Source organism: Crassostrea angulata, chromosome 6 (assembly GCF_025612915.1).
Source record: "Crassostrea angulata isolate pt1a10 chromosome 6, ASM2561291v2, whole genome shotgun sequence".
Classification (NCBI taxonomy): domain Eukaryota; kingdom Metazoa; phylum Mollusca; class Bivalvia; order Ostreida; family Ostreidae; genus Magallana; species Magallana angulata.
Window position 1 is genome coordinate 40029200 of NC_069116.1, and position 20606 is coordinate 40049805.

A 20606-nucleotide genomic window follows, 5' to 3' on the forward strand; every position below is an offset into this window, starting at 1 on the left:
TTTACCGTGTCTTTCGAACAGTGGACTCTTTTCTGGTGTCGAACGAGAAGTGAAGATTTGGCAAAGGCTTTGTCACACTGACTGCATTCAAATCGCCGCTTCCTCAAGTCTTCTGTCGCACACGTGATAAGATGTTCTCGCTTTTGTAGTTCTGTAGAGGGTAATGACCACGGGTCTGGACATATCATCTCAGTGCGAGGTGGTGGACATACAGTTTCTTTCAAGCTGACATTGAAACACCCCAAATGTCCCTTCAGTTGCAGCTCATGTTCTGATTCTTCGATATACATCTTAGCTGATGCGACGTCCACCAAACATCTATTCTTCTTCAAGAAATCCAAACCCAAAATTCCATCAGTATTGATGTCTGCTACTACAGTCGTAAATTCACATTCCGAGTTACCAATGTTAATCCGAAGATTACATTTTCCTTTAGCCTGTAACAGTGCACCATCAGCTAGTATGATGCTCTGGGTACTTGGAGCAAGTGCATTTCCCTTGTATTTTGTAATATTCTCATAAACACTATGAGAAAGAATTGTCAAACTAGCTCCTGTGTCAACTAAAAAGTTACAGAGTATACCATTCACGGTTACTTTTACAAATAGACCTGACTGAACATCGATGCGAGTCTGAGTAAGGAAGCTTGAACCTGGTGTAGGACTATGTTGTTTCAATGTATTTTCAGTTTCATCTTCAGATTGACTCGATGTCCTCTTCTGCCTCTGAGACATGCATTGACCACAACCTGCCCTTTTCTGAGCAAAACAATCTCTTGCCCTGTGTCCTCTTGTACCACAATTATGACACTTGTAAGGAAAACTGCCTTTACTCTGTGAACCGTCAGTGTTCATCGTGTTTGTAGTTGTCGTGTTTGACTTGCTATCTGTTAAAGCCGCTATCTTGAGCTCAAGTTCTCGAAGAGATGCCCTTAGTTCATCTCTCAGTTCTTTGAACTCACCTCTGACATTAGTGTCTTGTGTATCTGGTTTTTCTCCAGAGGCTCCCCTTGCGTAGCTTAAGTCGCGTCTTTGTCGCTCAGCCCTACAAAATGCCTCTATCTCTACGGCGAGCCGTATAGCCTCATTTAGCGACTTAGGTCTTGACTGTTGAATTCTTAACCTCATGTCAAAATCAGTGAGCGCATCAACGAATTGATCCTTGGCTATCATTTCTGTGACCTCACATGGTGCACTAGGGTAAGCTAAATGTGTCAGACGTCTTATGCTCTCACCTAGTTCAGGCAATGTTTCAGTTGATTTTTGGCGCTTTTCTCTTAACATAGCCCTGTACAATTCTGTTTGGTTTGCTGGGGCGAACCTTGCCTCTAACGCTTCACAAAGGTTCCTATAAGCGCATGCATTGTCTTGACGCATATTCCCCAACACCGTTTGAGCTTGTCCTCGCAGAGATGCAGCAAGGTAAAGACCCTTTTGTTTGTCATTCCACATGTTTATGTTACCGCATGCCTCAAAATGCGCTCTATAATCTATCCACGAACCAGTGCCATCGAAAGTAGCTGGCTTCATCACAGTTTTTCCAAACTGCTGATTATCAATCATTTCATTTTTCATAGGTGTGTTATTAGGACCCCAAGCCCTCGGTATACTAGGCATTGTGTAACTGTCCTTAGCCAAGCTCCAAGTAACGCTTGTCGGTGTAGACGTGCTTCTGGTTTCTGGCAACGAGAAATGGACACTAGGTGTTGAAGTCCTTTGGTAGAATTCCTTCTCTCCCTCCGTAAACCGCAGTGTAGACATATCTTCACATAGATCACATGCTCTAACTTTTGGACGTGCACCCTTTTCATCTGGTCCATATAATTCATAACTTGGACTTCCATGCAAATATCGTCTGTTCAACTCCGCTATGGTATCATCTTGCGGTCTTTGTGCACCTGCATCTGTATAACTCAAGTCACTCACCATAGATGACTTAGTTACCTTAGCAGGAGATTGCTTATGCATCATCATCTGCAACTTTTCTTTCAATCTTTGTCTCTCCGCATCAATCTTCTCAAGATCTGCTAACAACTCCTGCTCAACATCTATATTTAAATGTGTACTGATTCACCTAATGTCTCAAACTGATCACAGTTCCTTGTACCTTGCTCACGGGAACCAAGTGCTCTCTAAGATACTTTTATTAACTCCGTACCTTCAATTCTGTATACAGTAGCCCGGTGCACAGAACACAGTACCCTTTATTCAGCACACAGTATCTTTGTGCTCAGAACAAAGTAACTTTCAATGCGACCTGGTAACTTTACTTCACTCGGTATCAATACACGGTACCAAAACTATACTCGGTTACCAACTGCACTCAGTCACCAGCTACACCAAGTCACAAAAATACGTTTACCACACACAAAAACAAAAATTTCAAACACAATGATTAATTTATCAAAAATCAAATGATCAAATTTACCCTATCCCTTGACCGGCTGCCACCAAAATGTAACGTGTTATCTACTGAGTTCTTTTCAAGAGAATAGGGTATTAAATATATTAATAATTTTCCTTTACCCTGCCTGAGTATGAATGATTGGATTTAAAACAAAATAATCAATGTAAGGCGAGGTGTGTGTACGTGTCCTAGAGCCGGGCACCCTGCACCGTGTTACTTGTCAGAGTTCTTATTGTGTTCGTGGAGTACCAGGTTATTTCACCCTTATTCAGGATTACTTCTCCTGGTACCCCACCACAATTCCTCTCGACTTCTCTAACCACTGGCGCTACTTACTTCGACCCTTGCTCTTTCTTTCTCTCTCGCTTCTTCTTCTATAGCTTTGCGTTCAGGCGTCCTTTCACTTCAGCTGCTAGATCAATTCTCTCTGAGAAACTCTCAGCGCGTCCTTATATAAGATTGGGTCGTTTCACCCGTCAAAGGGGTAACCAGCATTCTGGGAGAGTCCACTCTAGTCTCCTTAGTTACATCCCTTTGAAGTTACCGAACGCCAAATCTTTCACCGTTACAATATATTGATGTTTAACCAAGAACATGTCACTTTTGGAAATTTCTATTAGAATAGGCAACATTATCACATCCTTCACTAACATCTTGTAAGGTGGATCTTTTCATCAATGGTTATTAATTCAAAATTCCGCTGCATCAATGCAAATGGTTTTGATGCTACCTTTGTCTCTTTTACATTTTCCCATTTTTTTTTCGGCGCGGTTACATGACCGGCGCAAACTATTAGACACACGAAGTCCAGTCTAGATTTTCTCGTCTTATCATATACATCAACATCGAATAATATAAAAGTAAGCCTAGGGTAATGTTCAATGTGTCATGCAAGAAAGAGATGAATTAATTAGTTCATTAAGCAAATATGAAATCATGAACAGAGAATGTCTGACCTGTCGGTAAATTAAAAAAAAAATGATTAATTACAGCTGCGAAGCTAAAACATTTACCTCTGCATAACGAACTAGAAAAATTGAATACGCGAAGTTTTCAAAATGGAGCCAGATCATATAAAGATGCAAAACAGGGGCATGACTACATAGAGAGAAATGGCGTTTATCTTGATAATATTTGATCGTCTTTATGCGGGCATATTGATCACAATTGATGCTATTTTATAGCTGTGTTATATAAATTTATTTCCGCCTCAGCATCCCATGAACAAAAAAATCAAAGATCAATTTTTATTCAATTTGCCCCCCTCGAGGCAGTCATTTGTTTATAGGGGAGATACAATTCACACATCGCTGCTGGTATTTGCAGAGCACAGTGTAACGAAATTTTCTAGCTGTTTTGAGAGATGTCGTATATGACATATTGTTTATTCCTGTATGATGAAAAGGATGCGTGTTTCAAAACCGGATATCACGTCAAATAGAGTCGTCTGCTTGCATATAGCTAAGACGATGTTGGTTAACGCCCAAAATGAGCTTACTTTGCTTCAGTCGTATCGGTCAGATTAAATACAACATGTGCACACTTTTAGAATAGGAAAATTAAGCTTAACACTGACATTTTTTTTCTTTTAAAGGGTGCAAGCAACAACTCTCTCTCTCTCTCTCTCTCTCTCTCTCTCTCTCTCTCTCTCTGTTGTTTTCATTAGAACGTGTAATGCATTTATTGATAGTCTTAACAAAATACTCGATATCCCACTTACGCAAAAATGTCTCGTTGACGGAACCACTTATTTTCGAAGAAAGTTGAAGAAGAATCTCTAACGTTAGGCCACAGCAAACTTTTATTCTATTATGATGGTAATATGGAGTTGGATGTAAGATTGATTCATCTGACAAAGTTGATGAAAGATATATCATTCTGCCTCTGGAATTTATCGATAAAATTCATGGGTATCTGTAATATTGAATCTTCTTTTCCATGTTGGTGGTAGTAGTGTTGGGAAAAAGGGGAACATAGATCTGTAATTATTTTGAAGACTCTTATTGTGTATATGTCCAAGTAAATTATGGTGGGAACCTCTTCGACATCTTGACATCTTTTTTTATACTGAAAGCGGTGCCGTTGGTGGTGCTGGTGCTGGTGTGGTTATTTTAGAACAATGACTGTGGGTTATGTGGGACCAGGGCTGTGTTTTGCAAAGACCTTACGACAAAGTCATAAATCTTCATGCAATGATTCTTCACGAGAAAATTTCATTTGACCATTTATTTTATATCAATCAATTTCAATTCATGTAAGTTTGGGTTTTTTAAATGAAGTTAAATGATAAAGTATAGGATTTAAAGCTTTTAACTTGTGAGCATTTGGAAATTAGCCCTTAGGTCGTGTGGTGTTTAGTAATTCGCAGTTCCGTATGATTTTTAGTAAAATGCAGTTCTTGGGTGAACATTGTGAAAGTTTGACGTATACTAAGCAGGACATACATTATAATAAATTCCTTTGGACATTTTAATTACATGTAGTTCTTGAAATATAACTAATGCTCTCTCTCTCTCTCTCTCTCTCTCTCTCTCTCTCTCTCTCTCTCTCTCTCTCTCTCTCTCTCTCTCTCTCTGATTAAGGAGTCTGTATGAATGCATGTGTCCATTCATTAATAATTTTCTAGCTTCAGACCACTGAGACCTCTGTGAATTAACAAAATGAAAGTGATTTTTGTATTGAGCCAGTTTCTAAGACATGAAATTTATTATGCAATAGATCCAGTAAATAAAGAAAAAAATTCATCAATCAAATTTACCCATAGAAAATGCATGTTGAGGTTTGATTCGATTTATCTATCAATGAAACCTTCACAGCATTCCTGTTATCCATGCTGAAGTGTAATCCCCAAAGTCTTTTCGAAAAAAAAAACAACCCCCACTAAAAATGAGCCCACAGGATTTTCGGATGCATGTTCCATTAAATTTTAAACGCACAACCGTTAGTAATCAATAAAACGCACATCAAATTGACATAACATAAATTATATTTTTAGTACATTGTAAGATAGCACCCCACCACCCGCCTTTGATCAAATATTTAAAGGTATTTGATACGGAATTTAAATAAAATTGAATATACTTTTGTCTTTTACTAATAAACAATTTTTAATTGTCAATGAGTCCATGACTAATTAATCGTGGACTCATTGACAATTAGAAATTGTTAATTAGTAAAAGACACTTTTACGTTTGATTTTTTTTTATATACATAATTTTTTTTTTTACCTACAAGAGAAACATATGTATGTCAAGGTGAGCAGAAATCTTTACTAATGAAGGCATTAATTATGAAATACTTTTGATCATTTTTTTATTTGTATCAGAGGAATAATTAAAAACACATTTAAGCGTTTGATGCATACTTCTGTTAGTAGCTCATACCGAAAAATGTTTTGGCTTTGAAACACATATGTATATTTATTATTAAATCAAACTATAAGTGTCTCCTCTTTCATCACCTTTGCCCGAGGGTATCGGATAATAGGACAGTATTAATTTTTAATTACCACACCTGTCGGGAGAAAAAATTCGAACAGTGTCACGAATGATTGCAAGGTATTCCTTGAGTCATGTATATTGTTTTTTACTTTAACTTAATCTTTAATTTAAAAAAAAAAACTAAAAGTGATAGATCAGCAATGAATTAGTCAACCTCTGGACCTCTTTTAAAAGATCAATCAAAAACAAAAATCAGACCGAAACTGAATCAGAGATGAAATTAATTAATTGGGTTAAATAAGGTAAGGGGCGTCTAGGTAGGTGTAATCATAATTGATTAGCTTTGAATATTAGATAATCATAACGCACCGTAGATCCCCCTAAAAACACCATCGATTGGCAAACGTCTGTCTCGGATCGGTAGAACTAAACCCCGCCTGACCACTCGCAATCGAACTCCCATGCAGAGGCATACCGGAAAATAGAGTAATTGGGCGGACAATTCGATTATTGGAGATTCCATTCTATCAGTCTATAGTACAGTTAATATTAGGCGTGCATGCATATTCATTCAGAACTGTGTTTGGTTAAGGTATAGGGCAACAGTGTGTTAAAAGCGACACCGTTATATAATCGCAAGTTTAATTTTTTTTTTAAATTTCCGGAACAGAAAGGGATGTGAGGTTTAGAGACAATATCAATGTGTTCAGTCGGAGTCGGTGAAATGTTTAGTTTGGTTTTTGAATTCCTTTCAGCTGGATACTTATTTTCGTGATACATGCTCTCTCTCTGAATAAGGTATGTTTTCATTTGAGATTTTCTTTACAAAAAAAGTAATTAACAATTAATATCTGATATCATTATTGTTTTTTTTTTAATTAAAAAAACCCCACTTTGGATGGAATCAGTAAGTAAGATTTGAAAAAAAATAACCGAAATATATAACATTGACCAAAACAACAATACTATATCATTTGTATTTTTCGAAAGTTTTCTTTCATTTTTTTTAAAGTTATAAATAATTTTAATTTACATTTCAAATCTAATATATGATAATTATAGATACTTCACTATTAAGGAGGCTGAATAGAAAATGAATTATCCTGCATGTCTACCGTTACATATCAGAAGCCATAAACTATTAATTACTAAGAGATTGAAGCCTTTGAAAATTTTGATATCTGTGTTTAGAGCTCACCTTTAAAATGGAGATTAATATAGTTCTAAAAATGGTCACAACCATCTATCCCTCTTTAAGTTTCCTTGTGTGTGCATGTTTTTTTTTTTCAATCAACAATGCGGTACCTTTGTTCAGGGAAATAGTGTACTGCTTTGTTTATTGTTTGACTAACCATACAGAACACTTTTTTGTTTGGATATATCTATGGTTTTTGAAAACCTTACCTTGACAGAACATAAAAATTCTAATTTCATATATATATATATATATATATATATATATATATATATATATATATATATATATATATATATATATATATATATATATATAAGAAGCACTAGCAAACCAACAACACTCGTTATCTAAAGTGTCGGATCAAAAGATACAAGGTTATAAGATGAGATATAAAAAAGCACTAAAAATAACCAACGACACGAACAATAAAGTAAAATATTGTCAAATTTTCGGGACAACCCGTCCCTTCTTCAGGACAACAAAATAAAAACTACATAAGAAAGAAGAAAAACATCTACAAAACTAGCACTAAACTAAACTAAATGATATATAAAAACTAGATAATGTTTAAACACCGGATCAAAACGTGGCAGCTACATCTTTATATTTAAGAATTCGAGCCCGAGAAAGGAAAATCCCGTCCGACGCAGCGGACGGTCTGTGAAGAAGTGCTGAAAGATAACGCGAACGAATTAACTTGCTAATTGGTGGTTGCTGTTAATTAAGTTGTACTAGTAAGATAATTCGTAGTGAAAGTTTGTAGGGAAGATTGGCCCTGGGAGGACATGATGGTTTTGATCATTGATCACAACCCTAACTGGACAGATGCGGAGAGAAAAAACAAAGAAAAATTTTGGATGCATAGACTGAAGTCATTCCGCCCTGACGGCATTAACAAATTAAGTGACTTCACCAAAATGAACATCAACTAAGTACTGATTTGTTTTCGTAGCAATATCACCATCTTCATCTTTTTCGGTCCATGTACAAACTATTAATCATGTTATTTATTCAAAGTATTAGCTATTTCCTTAATCGGTTTTGTTCTTTTGCTTTATTTCACTTCCATTAGTTTTTACATTCATGATTATTTATGTGGTCTTTTACAGGGCCAATCTTCCCTACAAACTTTCACTACGAATTATCTTACTAGTACAACTTAATTAACAGCAACCACCAATTAGCAAGTTAATTCGTTCGCGTTATCTTTCAGCACTTCTTCACAGACCGTCCGCTGCGTCGGACGGGATTTTTCTTTCTCGGGCTCGAATTCTTAAATATAAAGATGTAGCTGCCACGTTTTGATCCGGTGTTTAAACATTATCTAGTTTTTATATATCATTTAGTTTAGTTTAGTGCTAGTTTTGTAGATGTTTTTCTTCTTTCTTATGTAGTTTTTATTTTGTTGTCCTGAAGAAGGGACGGGTTGTCCCGAAAATTTGACAATATTTTACTTTATTGTTCGTGTCGTTGGTTATTTTTAGTGCTTTTATATATATATATATATATATATATATATATATATATATATATATATATATATATATATATATATATATATATTTTTTTTTTTTCCAAGGGCGTTATCTATAAAGGTAGACTATCGGGAATTTTCATTTCTATGAAACAAATATATAAAATATAAAAGAAAGCCGAGCTTATCCACGAAAATAAGCTGATCATCCATATATGATAATGATCGACAAATTATTCAAACACAGAGTGATATTGATTTTGAAAAGTGACAATGAGGATTTTTAAACACCCGGAAACTCTTTTTACAAAAGGGTTCTTCTATTCAAAACAATATGAGATGTGGCGATAGCTATAAATATTGAATTATTCCCGTAAGCAAGCGTGTTGTCAACACACATCGGCGTTTTTGATACATGGTATTGGCCTCTCTTCATATTTCTTTCATTATTTTGTGATACATTCTGTGTCATCTTACACTTGCCTCCATTTTCGTTCTAAAAGTCGCTATACAGCAAATGATTAACAAAAATCATGGCTGACCATGGCCGCTGTTAGTTGCTTTGAGCTTTATCAGATGTATTTGCTTGCAGAACCTTTTAATCAAACAAAATGACAAACGGAAGTGAAGGTGATGCGACGGCCGCGAATTCACGACCGTTAACAATAAGATCACGTCCAAATTCCTTAATCACGATATTTGACGCTAGCTACATTGTGTTATCTCTGAGCGCCTTGGTCATATTGAATCGTTGATGCAGAGACAAAAAAAAAAAAGAAAAAGAAAAAGCTGAGAGAATCTGAAAAATAAAAGGATCTCAATTAATACTGATTAAAAATGACTATCTCTATTCATTTATGCCATATTACGGTACGACTCGAATTCGACTCAAAACATTTTATCTTCTATAAAAGTCCTCTTTAACGAATTCATTTAACTATTCATCGAGTACAGATGCCCATTTTCCCCCTTCTCCCTTGTGAAAACCCGTTATGGATTTGGATATTGAAATCAAACAGTTTCCAAACAGAAGATGGTTTGTTGAGTGATTTATATTGGCATTCCGATGTTATAACAAGCATTTTATAGGTTGCTTGAAATGTTCTATTCATTCATATGTATATAAACCAATATCACAAACCTCGATATTTACATGATGTCAATTTATCACAGAAATTAATTAATTATGCTCATATCGAGCGAAATTTGCAAAAAGCTCATAAATAAAAGCCCATAGTTTGTTGCGTAAGGTATTGATATCAAAACTGAGAATTGCACTTTTTCTCTTTTAATGGTGAAAGATCGAATCCTTTTTTTTTTTTAAAGAAGAAAATGTTCAGTGTAAAGAATATTTAGTTTCTGACAAATCTCAATGTAATTTTGATAATGTTGACAGTTAGGACATTGAGATTCCTGGTTAGGGTCAACATTGAAATTTTTATCCTTTCCTTTCTATGAGAATGTTTGTTCGAAAGTTTTTCTTATTGTTCGAATTTTTGTATCATTTGAAAAACAAAATGTTATCTTTATACTTTAAGAGGGTTCGATGGTCATGGCCATTTTTTGAATGTATTGATCTCCTTTGAAAGAAGAGTTCTATATATAAAATATATATAAAATATGAAATTTATGGATTTTTTCTTTACTAGATAATAGTTGATAGGTAAACAAATCATATCTGAAAGTTTTTTGGTCATCTGATGGTTATTTTGCTGATCACCGAGCCTCCTTAGGATAATATTTAAATGCATCTCTTTAACCTCATCGTGTTCGAAAGATATTACCAGTAATCAACACGGCTAAAAGGACGTCATGCATGATTCCCAAATTGACGAGCCTCGCCTTGGTGGCGCGGGAAGTGTTACTTGCTCACGTGATCCTTTCAGAACAAAATCGCCATTTTAGAGTAAACATTTCTCATGGGCTTCTTGACATTTTGCTCCATTAAAGCAAATTGCGTTTAATATTCTATAATGTGAGTCTGGCTGGCGATGGTTTTTATTTCACCATGTAATAAGCGACGCGCAGAAGAAAGGAGAAAGAGCAAAGTGCCCTTGCATTTAGAATTGACCAGAGGGGATCGGGTTCGATTTTCGAATTATCTCGGTCTCCAAGTCTGTTAAGCGTCTCAACGGGTTTTTAATCTTGATCCTGGAACTGTTTTATCAGAGATCTGTATATGCTCTGTTTTGATATCTATTGGTAGCATAGCAGTCATGGACTTGCCTCCAGATGTGATTGAAAAATTAAAGTCTTCGTGCGGTTTTTGGTGAAATATGTTACCCCGATCCTCGATTAACCATGATTAACTGATATTGGATCTAAATTATCCCTTCACGTATCACATATGTTGTAACTGACCTTATGAACCTATGAATTATACATTTGTTTATTGATTGGTTGATAAACCCTATACACGTTTCATTTTATTTTCTCCATCATACCGTATATCGGATTTTAAAATATAGATAACATGCATTACGAGATTTTCGTTAAAGGCTTCAAAATCAACAAATTAAATTTTCAAATCAATGAAAAACCGTGGAAGGGGTGGGGGTGGTGTTGTGGAGGGTGGTGTCATCAAATATGATTATTGATATAAGGTGCCTTAAGACACAAAAATATCATATATTTAAAATACTTCAAATACATTGGATACATGTAAATGCTTCATTTCTCTTATCATTTTTGCCCAGAAATTTACGACATATTACAATATCAATGAATTAGGAAAAAATTAGGTAAAGTCAAGAATTCTTTGATTGCTAATCACCGAGTCATTTGAGTCAATATCATCCGAAAAAACGGGTCCATATGTGAGAGTCAAACAACCCAGTAGTGCCCATTTATTTCATTGTATTGTTGATCTGGAGTGTTTGCATGCTAATTGTGTTTATCATAGCATGGGAGGATCTTTAGTTTGATTTGTGTGTACTCTTGTTTGATCGAACTGTAAACGAGCGATTAATGTTTCGATCACGGGCACAGAAATGGACAAGTATCTTCCTAATCCACCCACATATCAAACAAATCCCGTGCCCTCCCAATTTTATAAAACAAATATTATCACGATACTGCGAAACACGTATTTGGGAGTTACGAAACATATGACACGAAGGAACTTTCTTTTTGGTCCGATTTTGTTTTTAATTTTGGGGGATATAACGTTTCCAAAAAGTATTTGAGCAACATGCCTGTGGATGTCATGACTTAGTGCATCAAAATTATGCAACAGTTTTGAACTAATGTAAAATTTTAAACTAAAGAATAGGATCTACTTTTCAGCTTTTTACAATTGTTCTTAATTTATTTTTTAAAAAAAGCTTCAGAATCAATGTTAATTAAAAACTGCATAAAATTGAATCTAATGACATCAAGTAACAATGAATAAAATGCACTCAGAGTGACAAAGATTAAGAAATAACTTAGAAATGCAAGCAAAAATGTCTAGTATGCGAACAATTCAATTCGGTATAAACCTAACTCGAATCTGTCTCTTTAAAAAATGAAGAATTTTTCGGAGTATACTCGTAAGTATAATCGAAGTGCACAGGAGAATCACAAGGATGTCATTGAGGCAACTTTAAATACCGGTATCAAGAGGAATCATAAGTGAATGCCTTATGCAGAAATACCCAGAATCACTGGCCATGGGGACTTGTCTGGGGCTCATTTTAGGTATATACAGGTTCCTAGATGTTTAAAGGCGAGGTCTTTCTTTAGGGGTAAATCACAATACACATGTAGTTTGAAAAGACAACGCAAAGGCTTGAGCAAAGTTACGACGTCACGATAAGCATCACAGCTCCTCACTTTGAGTTGAAGACTTTTGTCAATAAAAATGTAGAAGGCAAAAGAACCTACCCCTCCCCTAACAAACCGAAAGGAAACGGGTTTAGTTAAAGCGTGGGCTATCAGTACTTCGTTTGCAGGTAAAATGCTACATTCTTTCCAAAAATGAGCTAGCTTTATTTTTAAATATCGATTTGCAACCTGTAATCAAACGAGAATTCTAGGTCCTTTCATATAAAATATTCATTGAAATTTGATCAAGATATTTTAAAAGTTTTCAACTTCATAGTACAGATGTAGCTCTAAATCTATACTACTATATTAAAATAATAGACTCGAATTTTTTAGCTTTAATACCGATAAATCGGAAGAGTACTGTCTTTTGTTTTAAATATTTTAAACATCATTGGTACTTGAAGATTACAAATTTGTTTTTATTTTTTCTAAATCAAGCTTCGTAAATTAATAATCAACGAAAATTCCTAAAAAAATTCCGGAAATCATCTGAATTTTTTGGATTTTACAATCTTGCGCATATGCATTACATTCACGCTTAATCACGGGAGGCTCTTTATTTTATGCTTCCACAATATCACATTTGCATGGATAATCTTGGAAACGATAAAACAAATGCGTGTTAATTTTCATTGGAAATGTTTTTATGTTCATTAAAGAAAATACGGGAGATGACTCTAACACAATGCTTTTACTATAAAAAAAAAAATCCCGAGAGTTTCGAATGTAAACATGGTGTGTAAAAAACGTTGTTGAAATATGTTGAATTCTGCAATAATATTATTATAGAATTATCGAAGAAAAGTATTTACAGCTTCAAAATACTTTGATGTGAACAATTTGACTGTTATTTTCAATGCAACTTTATTAATTTTCTCCAAAATCGTTTTGAGCGACTCTGCAATTTTCTGCTACATTACGGGTATATGGGAGGCATTTTAACTGTGGTGAAGGCCTTTCCCAAGACACAGTTAAATTAGTCCAACTCAGCAGAGTGTAGTGAAATTAATAGCATTATTGGAGACTTGAAGTTTGGTTATGCAAATGTCAACAATAGGCCCCTATACAGTGTTTCGATGTATCTATTTTATAAATGCCCGATATTATATGCAATGTCAACCCGTGCACGCACGGGTCAAAGTCTAGTATGTTAAAATCGAAACAGAATTTGGTTTTTCAATGTACAGGTTCTTTGTTTTATTGGAATTTATATAAGAGAGAGAGAGAGAGAGAGAGAGAGAGAGAGAGAGAGAGAGGGAGAGAGTTTTCCAGCCATTGTAGGTAGTTTTTAAAATGATAATCATCAACCTGATGAAACGGTAGACCTTGATAGCAATGATAACAGTAGACACAAAAGAAGAGCAAAAAGCCTGCAGTGATCAGACCGCTATTATATTTGTGTTTCATTTCCGTAATTCCTCATTCTATTGATTTCGCATGTTATTTGTCCAATGTTTAACACATTATGATAGGAAAGAAATGAATGGTTTAAGGGCGAATGTTAATGAAATACACAATAGGATTTCATTTTTCAGGAACTGAAATATTTGTAAAAAGAGTTCTGCTATATGTATTAATCTAAAAGTATTAATTTTTCATATTATTCTCTTGTTGTTTAAAAATACCAATGGTCTCAGTCACTCTATGTCTTGCAGCTGCATGTACCAGCAAATGCAATGCAAAATGATAAAATACAGACTCTACGATTTTTTATGTCATATTGTAAATTTTACTTTTACTGGATGGTAGTACATTGTGAATACAAAATGTGTTGTCATTTTGTTTATTTTGTAGTTACACCCCCCCCCCCCCTCCAAGTAAACTCCAAATTTACAGAATGAAATATTGTTCACTGAAAATAAACCTTTTTAAACGGAATTGAAAGAAACCTGTTTATTGTTTGAAAATTACAATGGATGCGCAGTCATAAAGAAGAAGATTAAGTAGACATAAATTTTCACTCAACTGACGCACGTAGAATCGTTTTTGAAAATGGGGAAGGGGGGTTAGCCTCTAACAAAAAATGTTGACAAGCCCCCCCTAAAAAAGGAAATTAAAAAAACTTTAAAATTCTAACCGGGGTGGGAGTATAACAACAATTCACTTTTACTTTCCTTATTTTCACTTCAAGTTTTTTTACATGCTCAAAAAGCACGCCCCCATGCCCCCCCCCCCCCCATGCTACGTGCATGCAACCTCTAAGACCCTGTTACTTCATGTAACTGGTTGGGTTTTTTTCCATGGCGGACAATAGTTAGTTATTCAATGATCTAATTATAAAACGACGGAATATCCAACGAATACTAATTTTAACACCTTCGAAATAATTTAAAATTGTGCTTACAAACGATCAAATAACAAATTTTAATTAATGCACATGTATATGTACGTTTTTTCAACTCTTTATACGTAGAAGATATTTAAGTGTAAAGGTGGCCGGAACAGTTTTTTGATACATTTCATTGTAGCCAGGGGATGTGTGTCTTCAGAACTCTGTAACTAGAATTTCCTCAGTTCCCATTCAGCATAAATACCATTAATTCACTCTTTATAAGGCCAATCACCAATTTCTGAAGAAAATTACTGGTCAAAACCTGTAAAATTTTCTACATACTGGTCTTTATTAGATTTCGACCCTTTCATATTTTGCTAATTTTTCTAGATTTTTCAGCTCTTTAGACCTCCCCCCGCCAATTCCCTGCAGAGGGTTGACCTTCCGAACCGTGTGCGTGTTGCACCATCACATGTCAGAAACTTACCGGTGTACATAGTTTACAATGTCCCATCCACCTACTTTTCGTGTTATTTACCCTCCCGTCTGTAACTTGCAATTTCATTGTGTAAAGTAAACACAACAGTCATAGCCGCAGGTTTCGCATTTTACTTCTACCTAACATAGGGGGCCTACATATTGCATATTAATTACAACAAGAGACATCCCTCTAACTAATGATGACCATTAAAAATCATTTCATGAATTTAAGCAACACTCATAAGCCTTCAAGTACAGCAATTCTCAATTTAACAAAAATGTTGATTGTACTTTATCCGAAACTGTCCCTTGCTACCAAAGTTCGTAGAATGGGTTCTCGTCGGGAACAATAACTCGAATATTATCTTGATGCCACCATTACCGTCCGCCATTTGTGAAGAGCTCAGTATACTCCTTTTTTATCTCGAGAAGATGATTAAAAAAGTCAGTGTATATACATTTTCTTCGGGTTTCATTGAGAATGCCTTCGCTCTTTCCTGTGAAATACCGTGTATTTACAGCTCTTTATAAATTGTGCACGTGTAAGAAAATTTACGAGCAGAGATATTCTATCACCGGGGTTATTTTCCTTTCTTTGTATGTAATACTCCTAATAAATAGCAAAATGTGGTGCATTTTGATATTTTGAGATGACTTCTTTTGGATACCAGATGTTAGAGTATTGTGTTCTATACATGATGTTACTAATCACCCATCACAATTTTAGGAAAATGTCTTTTGTAGTTTTTTTTTAAAATATGCATAAAAAAGCGGAAAATTTCAATTTTCTTAATATCCTAGTATTGTAAATAAATTGAGATGATCCCTAAAAATCCCAGATGCTAGATTTTCACGAAACTTCGCAGGTATATTAGAGATGGATTATATTACACTTAAGTAAGATGTATAATTTTCTTGATGATTTATTTTAACTTTAAAAGTCTGCGTTATAATTATTATAAAACTATGCATATTTATTTCAGCAACTTTTGGAAGCTGTCAAACTTTAGTCTTCCAACATTCCTGTTCGCACAAAAAAACTGGTCTTTTATTAAACTTTATACTTAGAAAATGGGTATCCTACAAAACAAATTCAAATCCTATAGATGTATATCAGGATTGAGGCGAATTACATTGTAAACTAATGTATTACCTGACCCAGGCTTGGGTAATGCTTAATGAAATATATGGTAATGCATTGCATTAAATTTCATGTTTTCAAAGTGATGCTAGTAATGTGTAATGCCACAAATTTAGCATTACAAGTACTGGTAATGCAATTCATTACTTTCCAAAATCTAGTGTAATGCAAACATTACATGGCATAACTTTGCATTAGTTTACCATGTAATAAAAAGTAATGCCATTTTATGCTTGCATTACACTAGATTTTGAGAAGTAATGCATTACATTACCATTACTTGCTACAAATTTGTGGCATTACACATTACCAGCATTACTTTGAAAACATGTAGTGTATTGCACTGCATTACCATTACATTTAGCTTTACCCCAAGCCTGATGTATATATATAGTAAGAGTATTTTTGTTGTGCGCAAGGCATGTGGCTATATGTGCTGATTACATGTTGCATTGTTCGATCCTTCACATATTTCCGTTCTATCTACACCTACCGATATTTACTTGTTTTTGGTTAGTTAGGACCGAAGGAATATAACGTATTACACTTAACATGAAAATGTATCGTCAATGACATTTCTATCGTGACTCCAAATAAAGAAAGGTGTAAATATTCCTCTCTTTATCTAGAATCAGAATAGTGCAAAATTGAAAGAAAGATACCAAGTTCATATTCTTTAATTTTCCTTTTTTCGTTTTTGTTTTAGGTGTTGACGAACGAGAATAACCATGAAAACGTTTTTGGACCGGTGCCTCTTAGTTATCGTTCTTTTGTGTCTTCCATTTCTACGTGTCAGTACGCAACCGCGCAATCAACCCTGCATGTTTCCGGACTTTCTGGAGCGCGACAAATTATGGCGCAGGGAAACTGAGTTTCGTAATTCTGAAAATATGTATTTCAATGGAGATAGAATTAACATCCGTGAAACTAGAGAGGGAATTCAATACGAAAGACGTTGTGGTGAGATTATAAATCGTGAAGAGGGAATCTATTTTGTGCATGAACATCGTGGTATCGGGAGTAATGTAATGTATCTATGTATGCAGTTTCTGAAAAGGTCTGATTCTGTGGTTCAGGTTCGAGAATCACAACCATCATTATTGAAAAGTATGATAGGTTGTTCTGTACAGAATATGGTTTTGAAAAATAGTCCAATTATAAAATATCCTCTAGTGGATAATCCGTCGGTAAGTTGTCCCTTCTCTGGGGGTTATAATTTGAAAATCGTATACAAAAAGGCACAAGTATGTGGATCCTCCGTCATACAGCCTCGTTTAGAGAGTGAATGTGAAGATGGCGACGGCGTTACGTTGGATTTCAGGATCAATGAATGTAAACTGGATGACGATCACCGTTTGAAAGAAAAACTCCGATGCTTGGCCTCGTGGACAGATAAATCAGCGGAAAATAACTACACCTTTGTAGTTTTGGCCGATAACGAACGGTTTCCCGTGTGCATGAGGCTGAAGGGAAATTTATCCGATCTGAAACAAGCGAACATTTTTCGCGATGGAAAATGTGTCTTGAACGATAGGGATAGTTTTTCAAACACAGTAGAAAATGTCGAATTGGAATTTGAAAAAACGGTCTTTTCGAATCTCTGTGAGAATGAATTTGGCTACTGTACCCAAGAGCTAGCGTGTTCAAAGTACAAGAAATACTGCCACAAGTCATGTCGACAATGCCATACTGAAACAAACGTCTGTTCTTTTCCTGAGTTTTTGAAAGGCGCATGGCACACTGATTTTAAAGGCGCATCAAGTGTTATGAATATATCCACATACAACTTACATCTGCCAGGCGAAGGCAACTTTAAATGTGTAGGAAAAGCCAACTCAACAGAGGATAACGCCTACAGACTAACTCTGCTTCATGTTTTCGAAAATGGATGCTTTCCTCGAACAACGTGTTTTGAATACAAAAAGACATCTAAAATGACCCTGCATTTCAAATTCGGACGAAGAGTCAAATGGCCAGTGTTTCCTTTGGACAAAATGATCGTCGATACCTGCCAAGAGGAACTGTTAAAGAAACCGTTTTCCGTTGCCATAAACGAGGCTCAAATATATACAACCAACTGCCGTCTTCCGGGCGATTTCGGATTCAAATCCGGCCACCTGTATCTCCGGAATTCCAAAGCGCAGGATTACTGCATCGCGTATAATGAGTATATTGGTCGAAGTGGCAAATTCAACATGGTAAACATCAACACAACAAAACCGATCAACAAGGAACACCTTTGTTTGTCATCGGAGAAGCTCGAAGACGGCGGCGTTTTCGTCATTACGACCTCGCTCTTCGACAGGTCCTACAAATGTTGGGGATTCATCGGAAAAGAGCAGTCGCGAAGGATTGTTCAACTCAGTTTGGAAGACTGCAATGAGCAAACATTTAAATCATTGTACAACAGCAATGCCTCGCTACTGGATTCGCTTGTTGTAATAAAGGAGCAAAAGAATGTTTGCCCGTTTTATATTGATGTTGCTCCTGTCGTGGGAAATAATCATATGCACACTCAGCCGGTGTCCAACACACCGTCACCACCAGGAGAAACTACCCCCTTTGTGTACAAAACGCCCAAAGCCTCGGGGGCAAAGTCGGCGAGTATAGATGAAAGCGGCTCCTGCACAAATTCCGCCAAATTTTCTTTGTTTTTGTCGTCATTATTTCTCATACTGATTATTTGAATTGATGTTAAAATGTTTTAAAATATTGCTCAATTGCTTGAGACCAAAGTCCCAGTGGTCCACGAAAGACGAAGGCTGTCATTTTACCATGTGACATCCTCAATTTAAGACAAAGATTAAAAGACGTGCAATCTGAAAATTGGAATAACTATTGCGAATTTGTAAATTACATGTATGTATTATAGTAATATATTCCTGACTGTGATAATTCATAACACAACAATATTATTAACCGTGGTAACTGATCAACGTTCACGGAATACGGCAATTCGGATCTATGAAACGAGAAAAGCATCGACAGTTATGCGATTAAACCTCTTAAAGTGACAACTAAGAGGTCTAAGAATATGTAAACAAGATCGATGAACTAAAGACAGTTGTCAGTTCAAACAATTGTATGTACTGCTGATGACATATTAATGTTGGACGCTGACAGAGGAAATTCTAGTATTTACGTGTCGAACATGGTGCTCCAAGTTACAGACTGTATCGCAGACCATTTGTTACCGAATTCTTGGTTTTTGTTTGTTGTGTGTCTATCTATTGCAATTTGAACTTAACCTAAAGTGAAACTTAGGGAAAGTACTGGTAGTATTTCATGCCCTAGCCTTGATAAGGCACCGTACTAGCAGCGTGAGAGCCCCCCTTACAAATGTACTTTAGTATGGGTCTGTTATAAAGAATTCATAACCACAGGAACTACCGCGTATGTCTGTTATATTCTGATTTTTTTTCTCTAACAAATGCACGTACATATCGTTGTCATGTTCTCTTTTTATGTAATCTGTACACATCATACGCTGGTTTTGAAATAGTATAAGGCATGGAATAGAAGGGGTTGGTAATGTTACATGTATACCTTTACGTGCATGTTTCATCGTTTTACTGACTTGGAAGAGCAAGCTTTATCGCTTTTTCGATTCATATGTACATGTATAATTTGTTTTAATCCATGGCGTCATTTTTTTTTCAAATTTTCAACTTATAAGCGTTAAAACGCTAAATGTTTGATATGCTGGACTGTCCTTTTCGTTGTTTTTGTTTTGTTTTGTTTTGGTAAAAAAGATCCAATTCAATGATTTATGTATGCGTGTACATGCTTAGAGTTCTGTCTGAGGTATGTCATACATACCTATGTGAATGTCTTGCACGAGGAATGGTTGCTTTCTTTTACGTGTACATACACCAAATAAATTCATTTATTGTTCATGTAAAGTACAAATTGATTATGCTATTATGAATTTAACTGTTATACCGTATATTCTTATCATTTTTTTGTGGGTTTTTTTTTAGGAGACCCGATGCTGATATTTTTTTTTTGGAGGGGGGGGGGGTCATATTCATTTTTATGTTTCATAATTTTGCGTGGTTTATTTGGTACAGCCAGTCATAACAATTTATTTCAGTAAATGTGATGAGGCACCAAATGCAGTTTTTAACTTTGATTTGTTAAAGTACATAAACTGATGATAAATATACTCTCATCATTTAAAAGTGTTTCGCGAAAAAATGCAACCTTGTACATATGTATATCTTTTCTTCACAGATAGTTTAGATACACATAAATGTTTTATTGAATATCGATTTTTATTATTGCTTTTCCAGTATAATAAAGCAATATTTCATTGAAACTTTGTGCTATGTTTTTAAATATTTCATCAGACATTATGTTAATTGCTAATAAACAATTATTCTTTTTTG

The 20606-nt window shown here is 35.3% G+C and overlaps 1 protein-coding gene across 2 annotated transcripts in view; it reads left to right on the forward strand.

Annotated features, from left to right (window-relative positions):
• Nucleotides 1-20606, forward strand: part of LOC128188907 (uncharacterized) — a 43202-nt gene extending 22596 nt beyond the window's left edge. Inside the window, exons 1-2 of one of the 2 annotated variants that reach the window (XM_052860228.1) lie at nt 6248-6644; nt 16925-20606. In XM_052860228.1, the coding sequence (XP_052716188.1) occupies nt 16947-18905 (1959 nt within the window). In that variant the 5' untranslated portion in view covers nt 6248-6644; nt 16925-16946 and the 3' untranslated portion in view covers nt 18906-20606. Of the gene's footprint in view, nt 1-6247; nt 6645-16924 lie in introns of those variants that run through there. The other variant, XM_052860229.1, reaches the window with a different exon arrangement.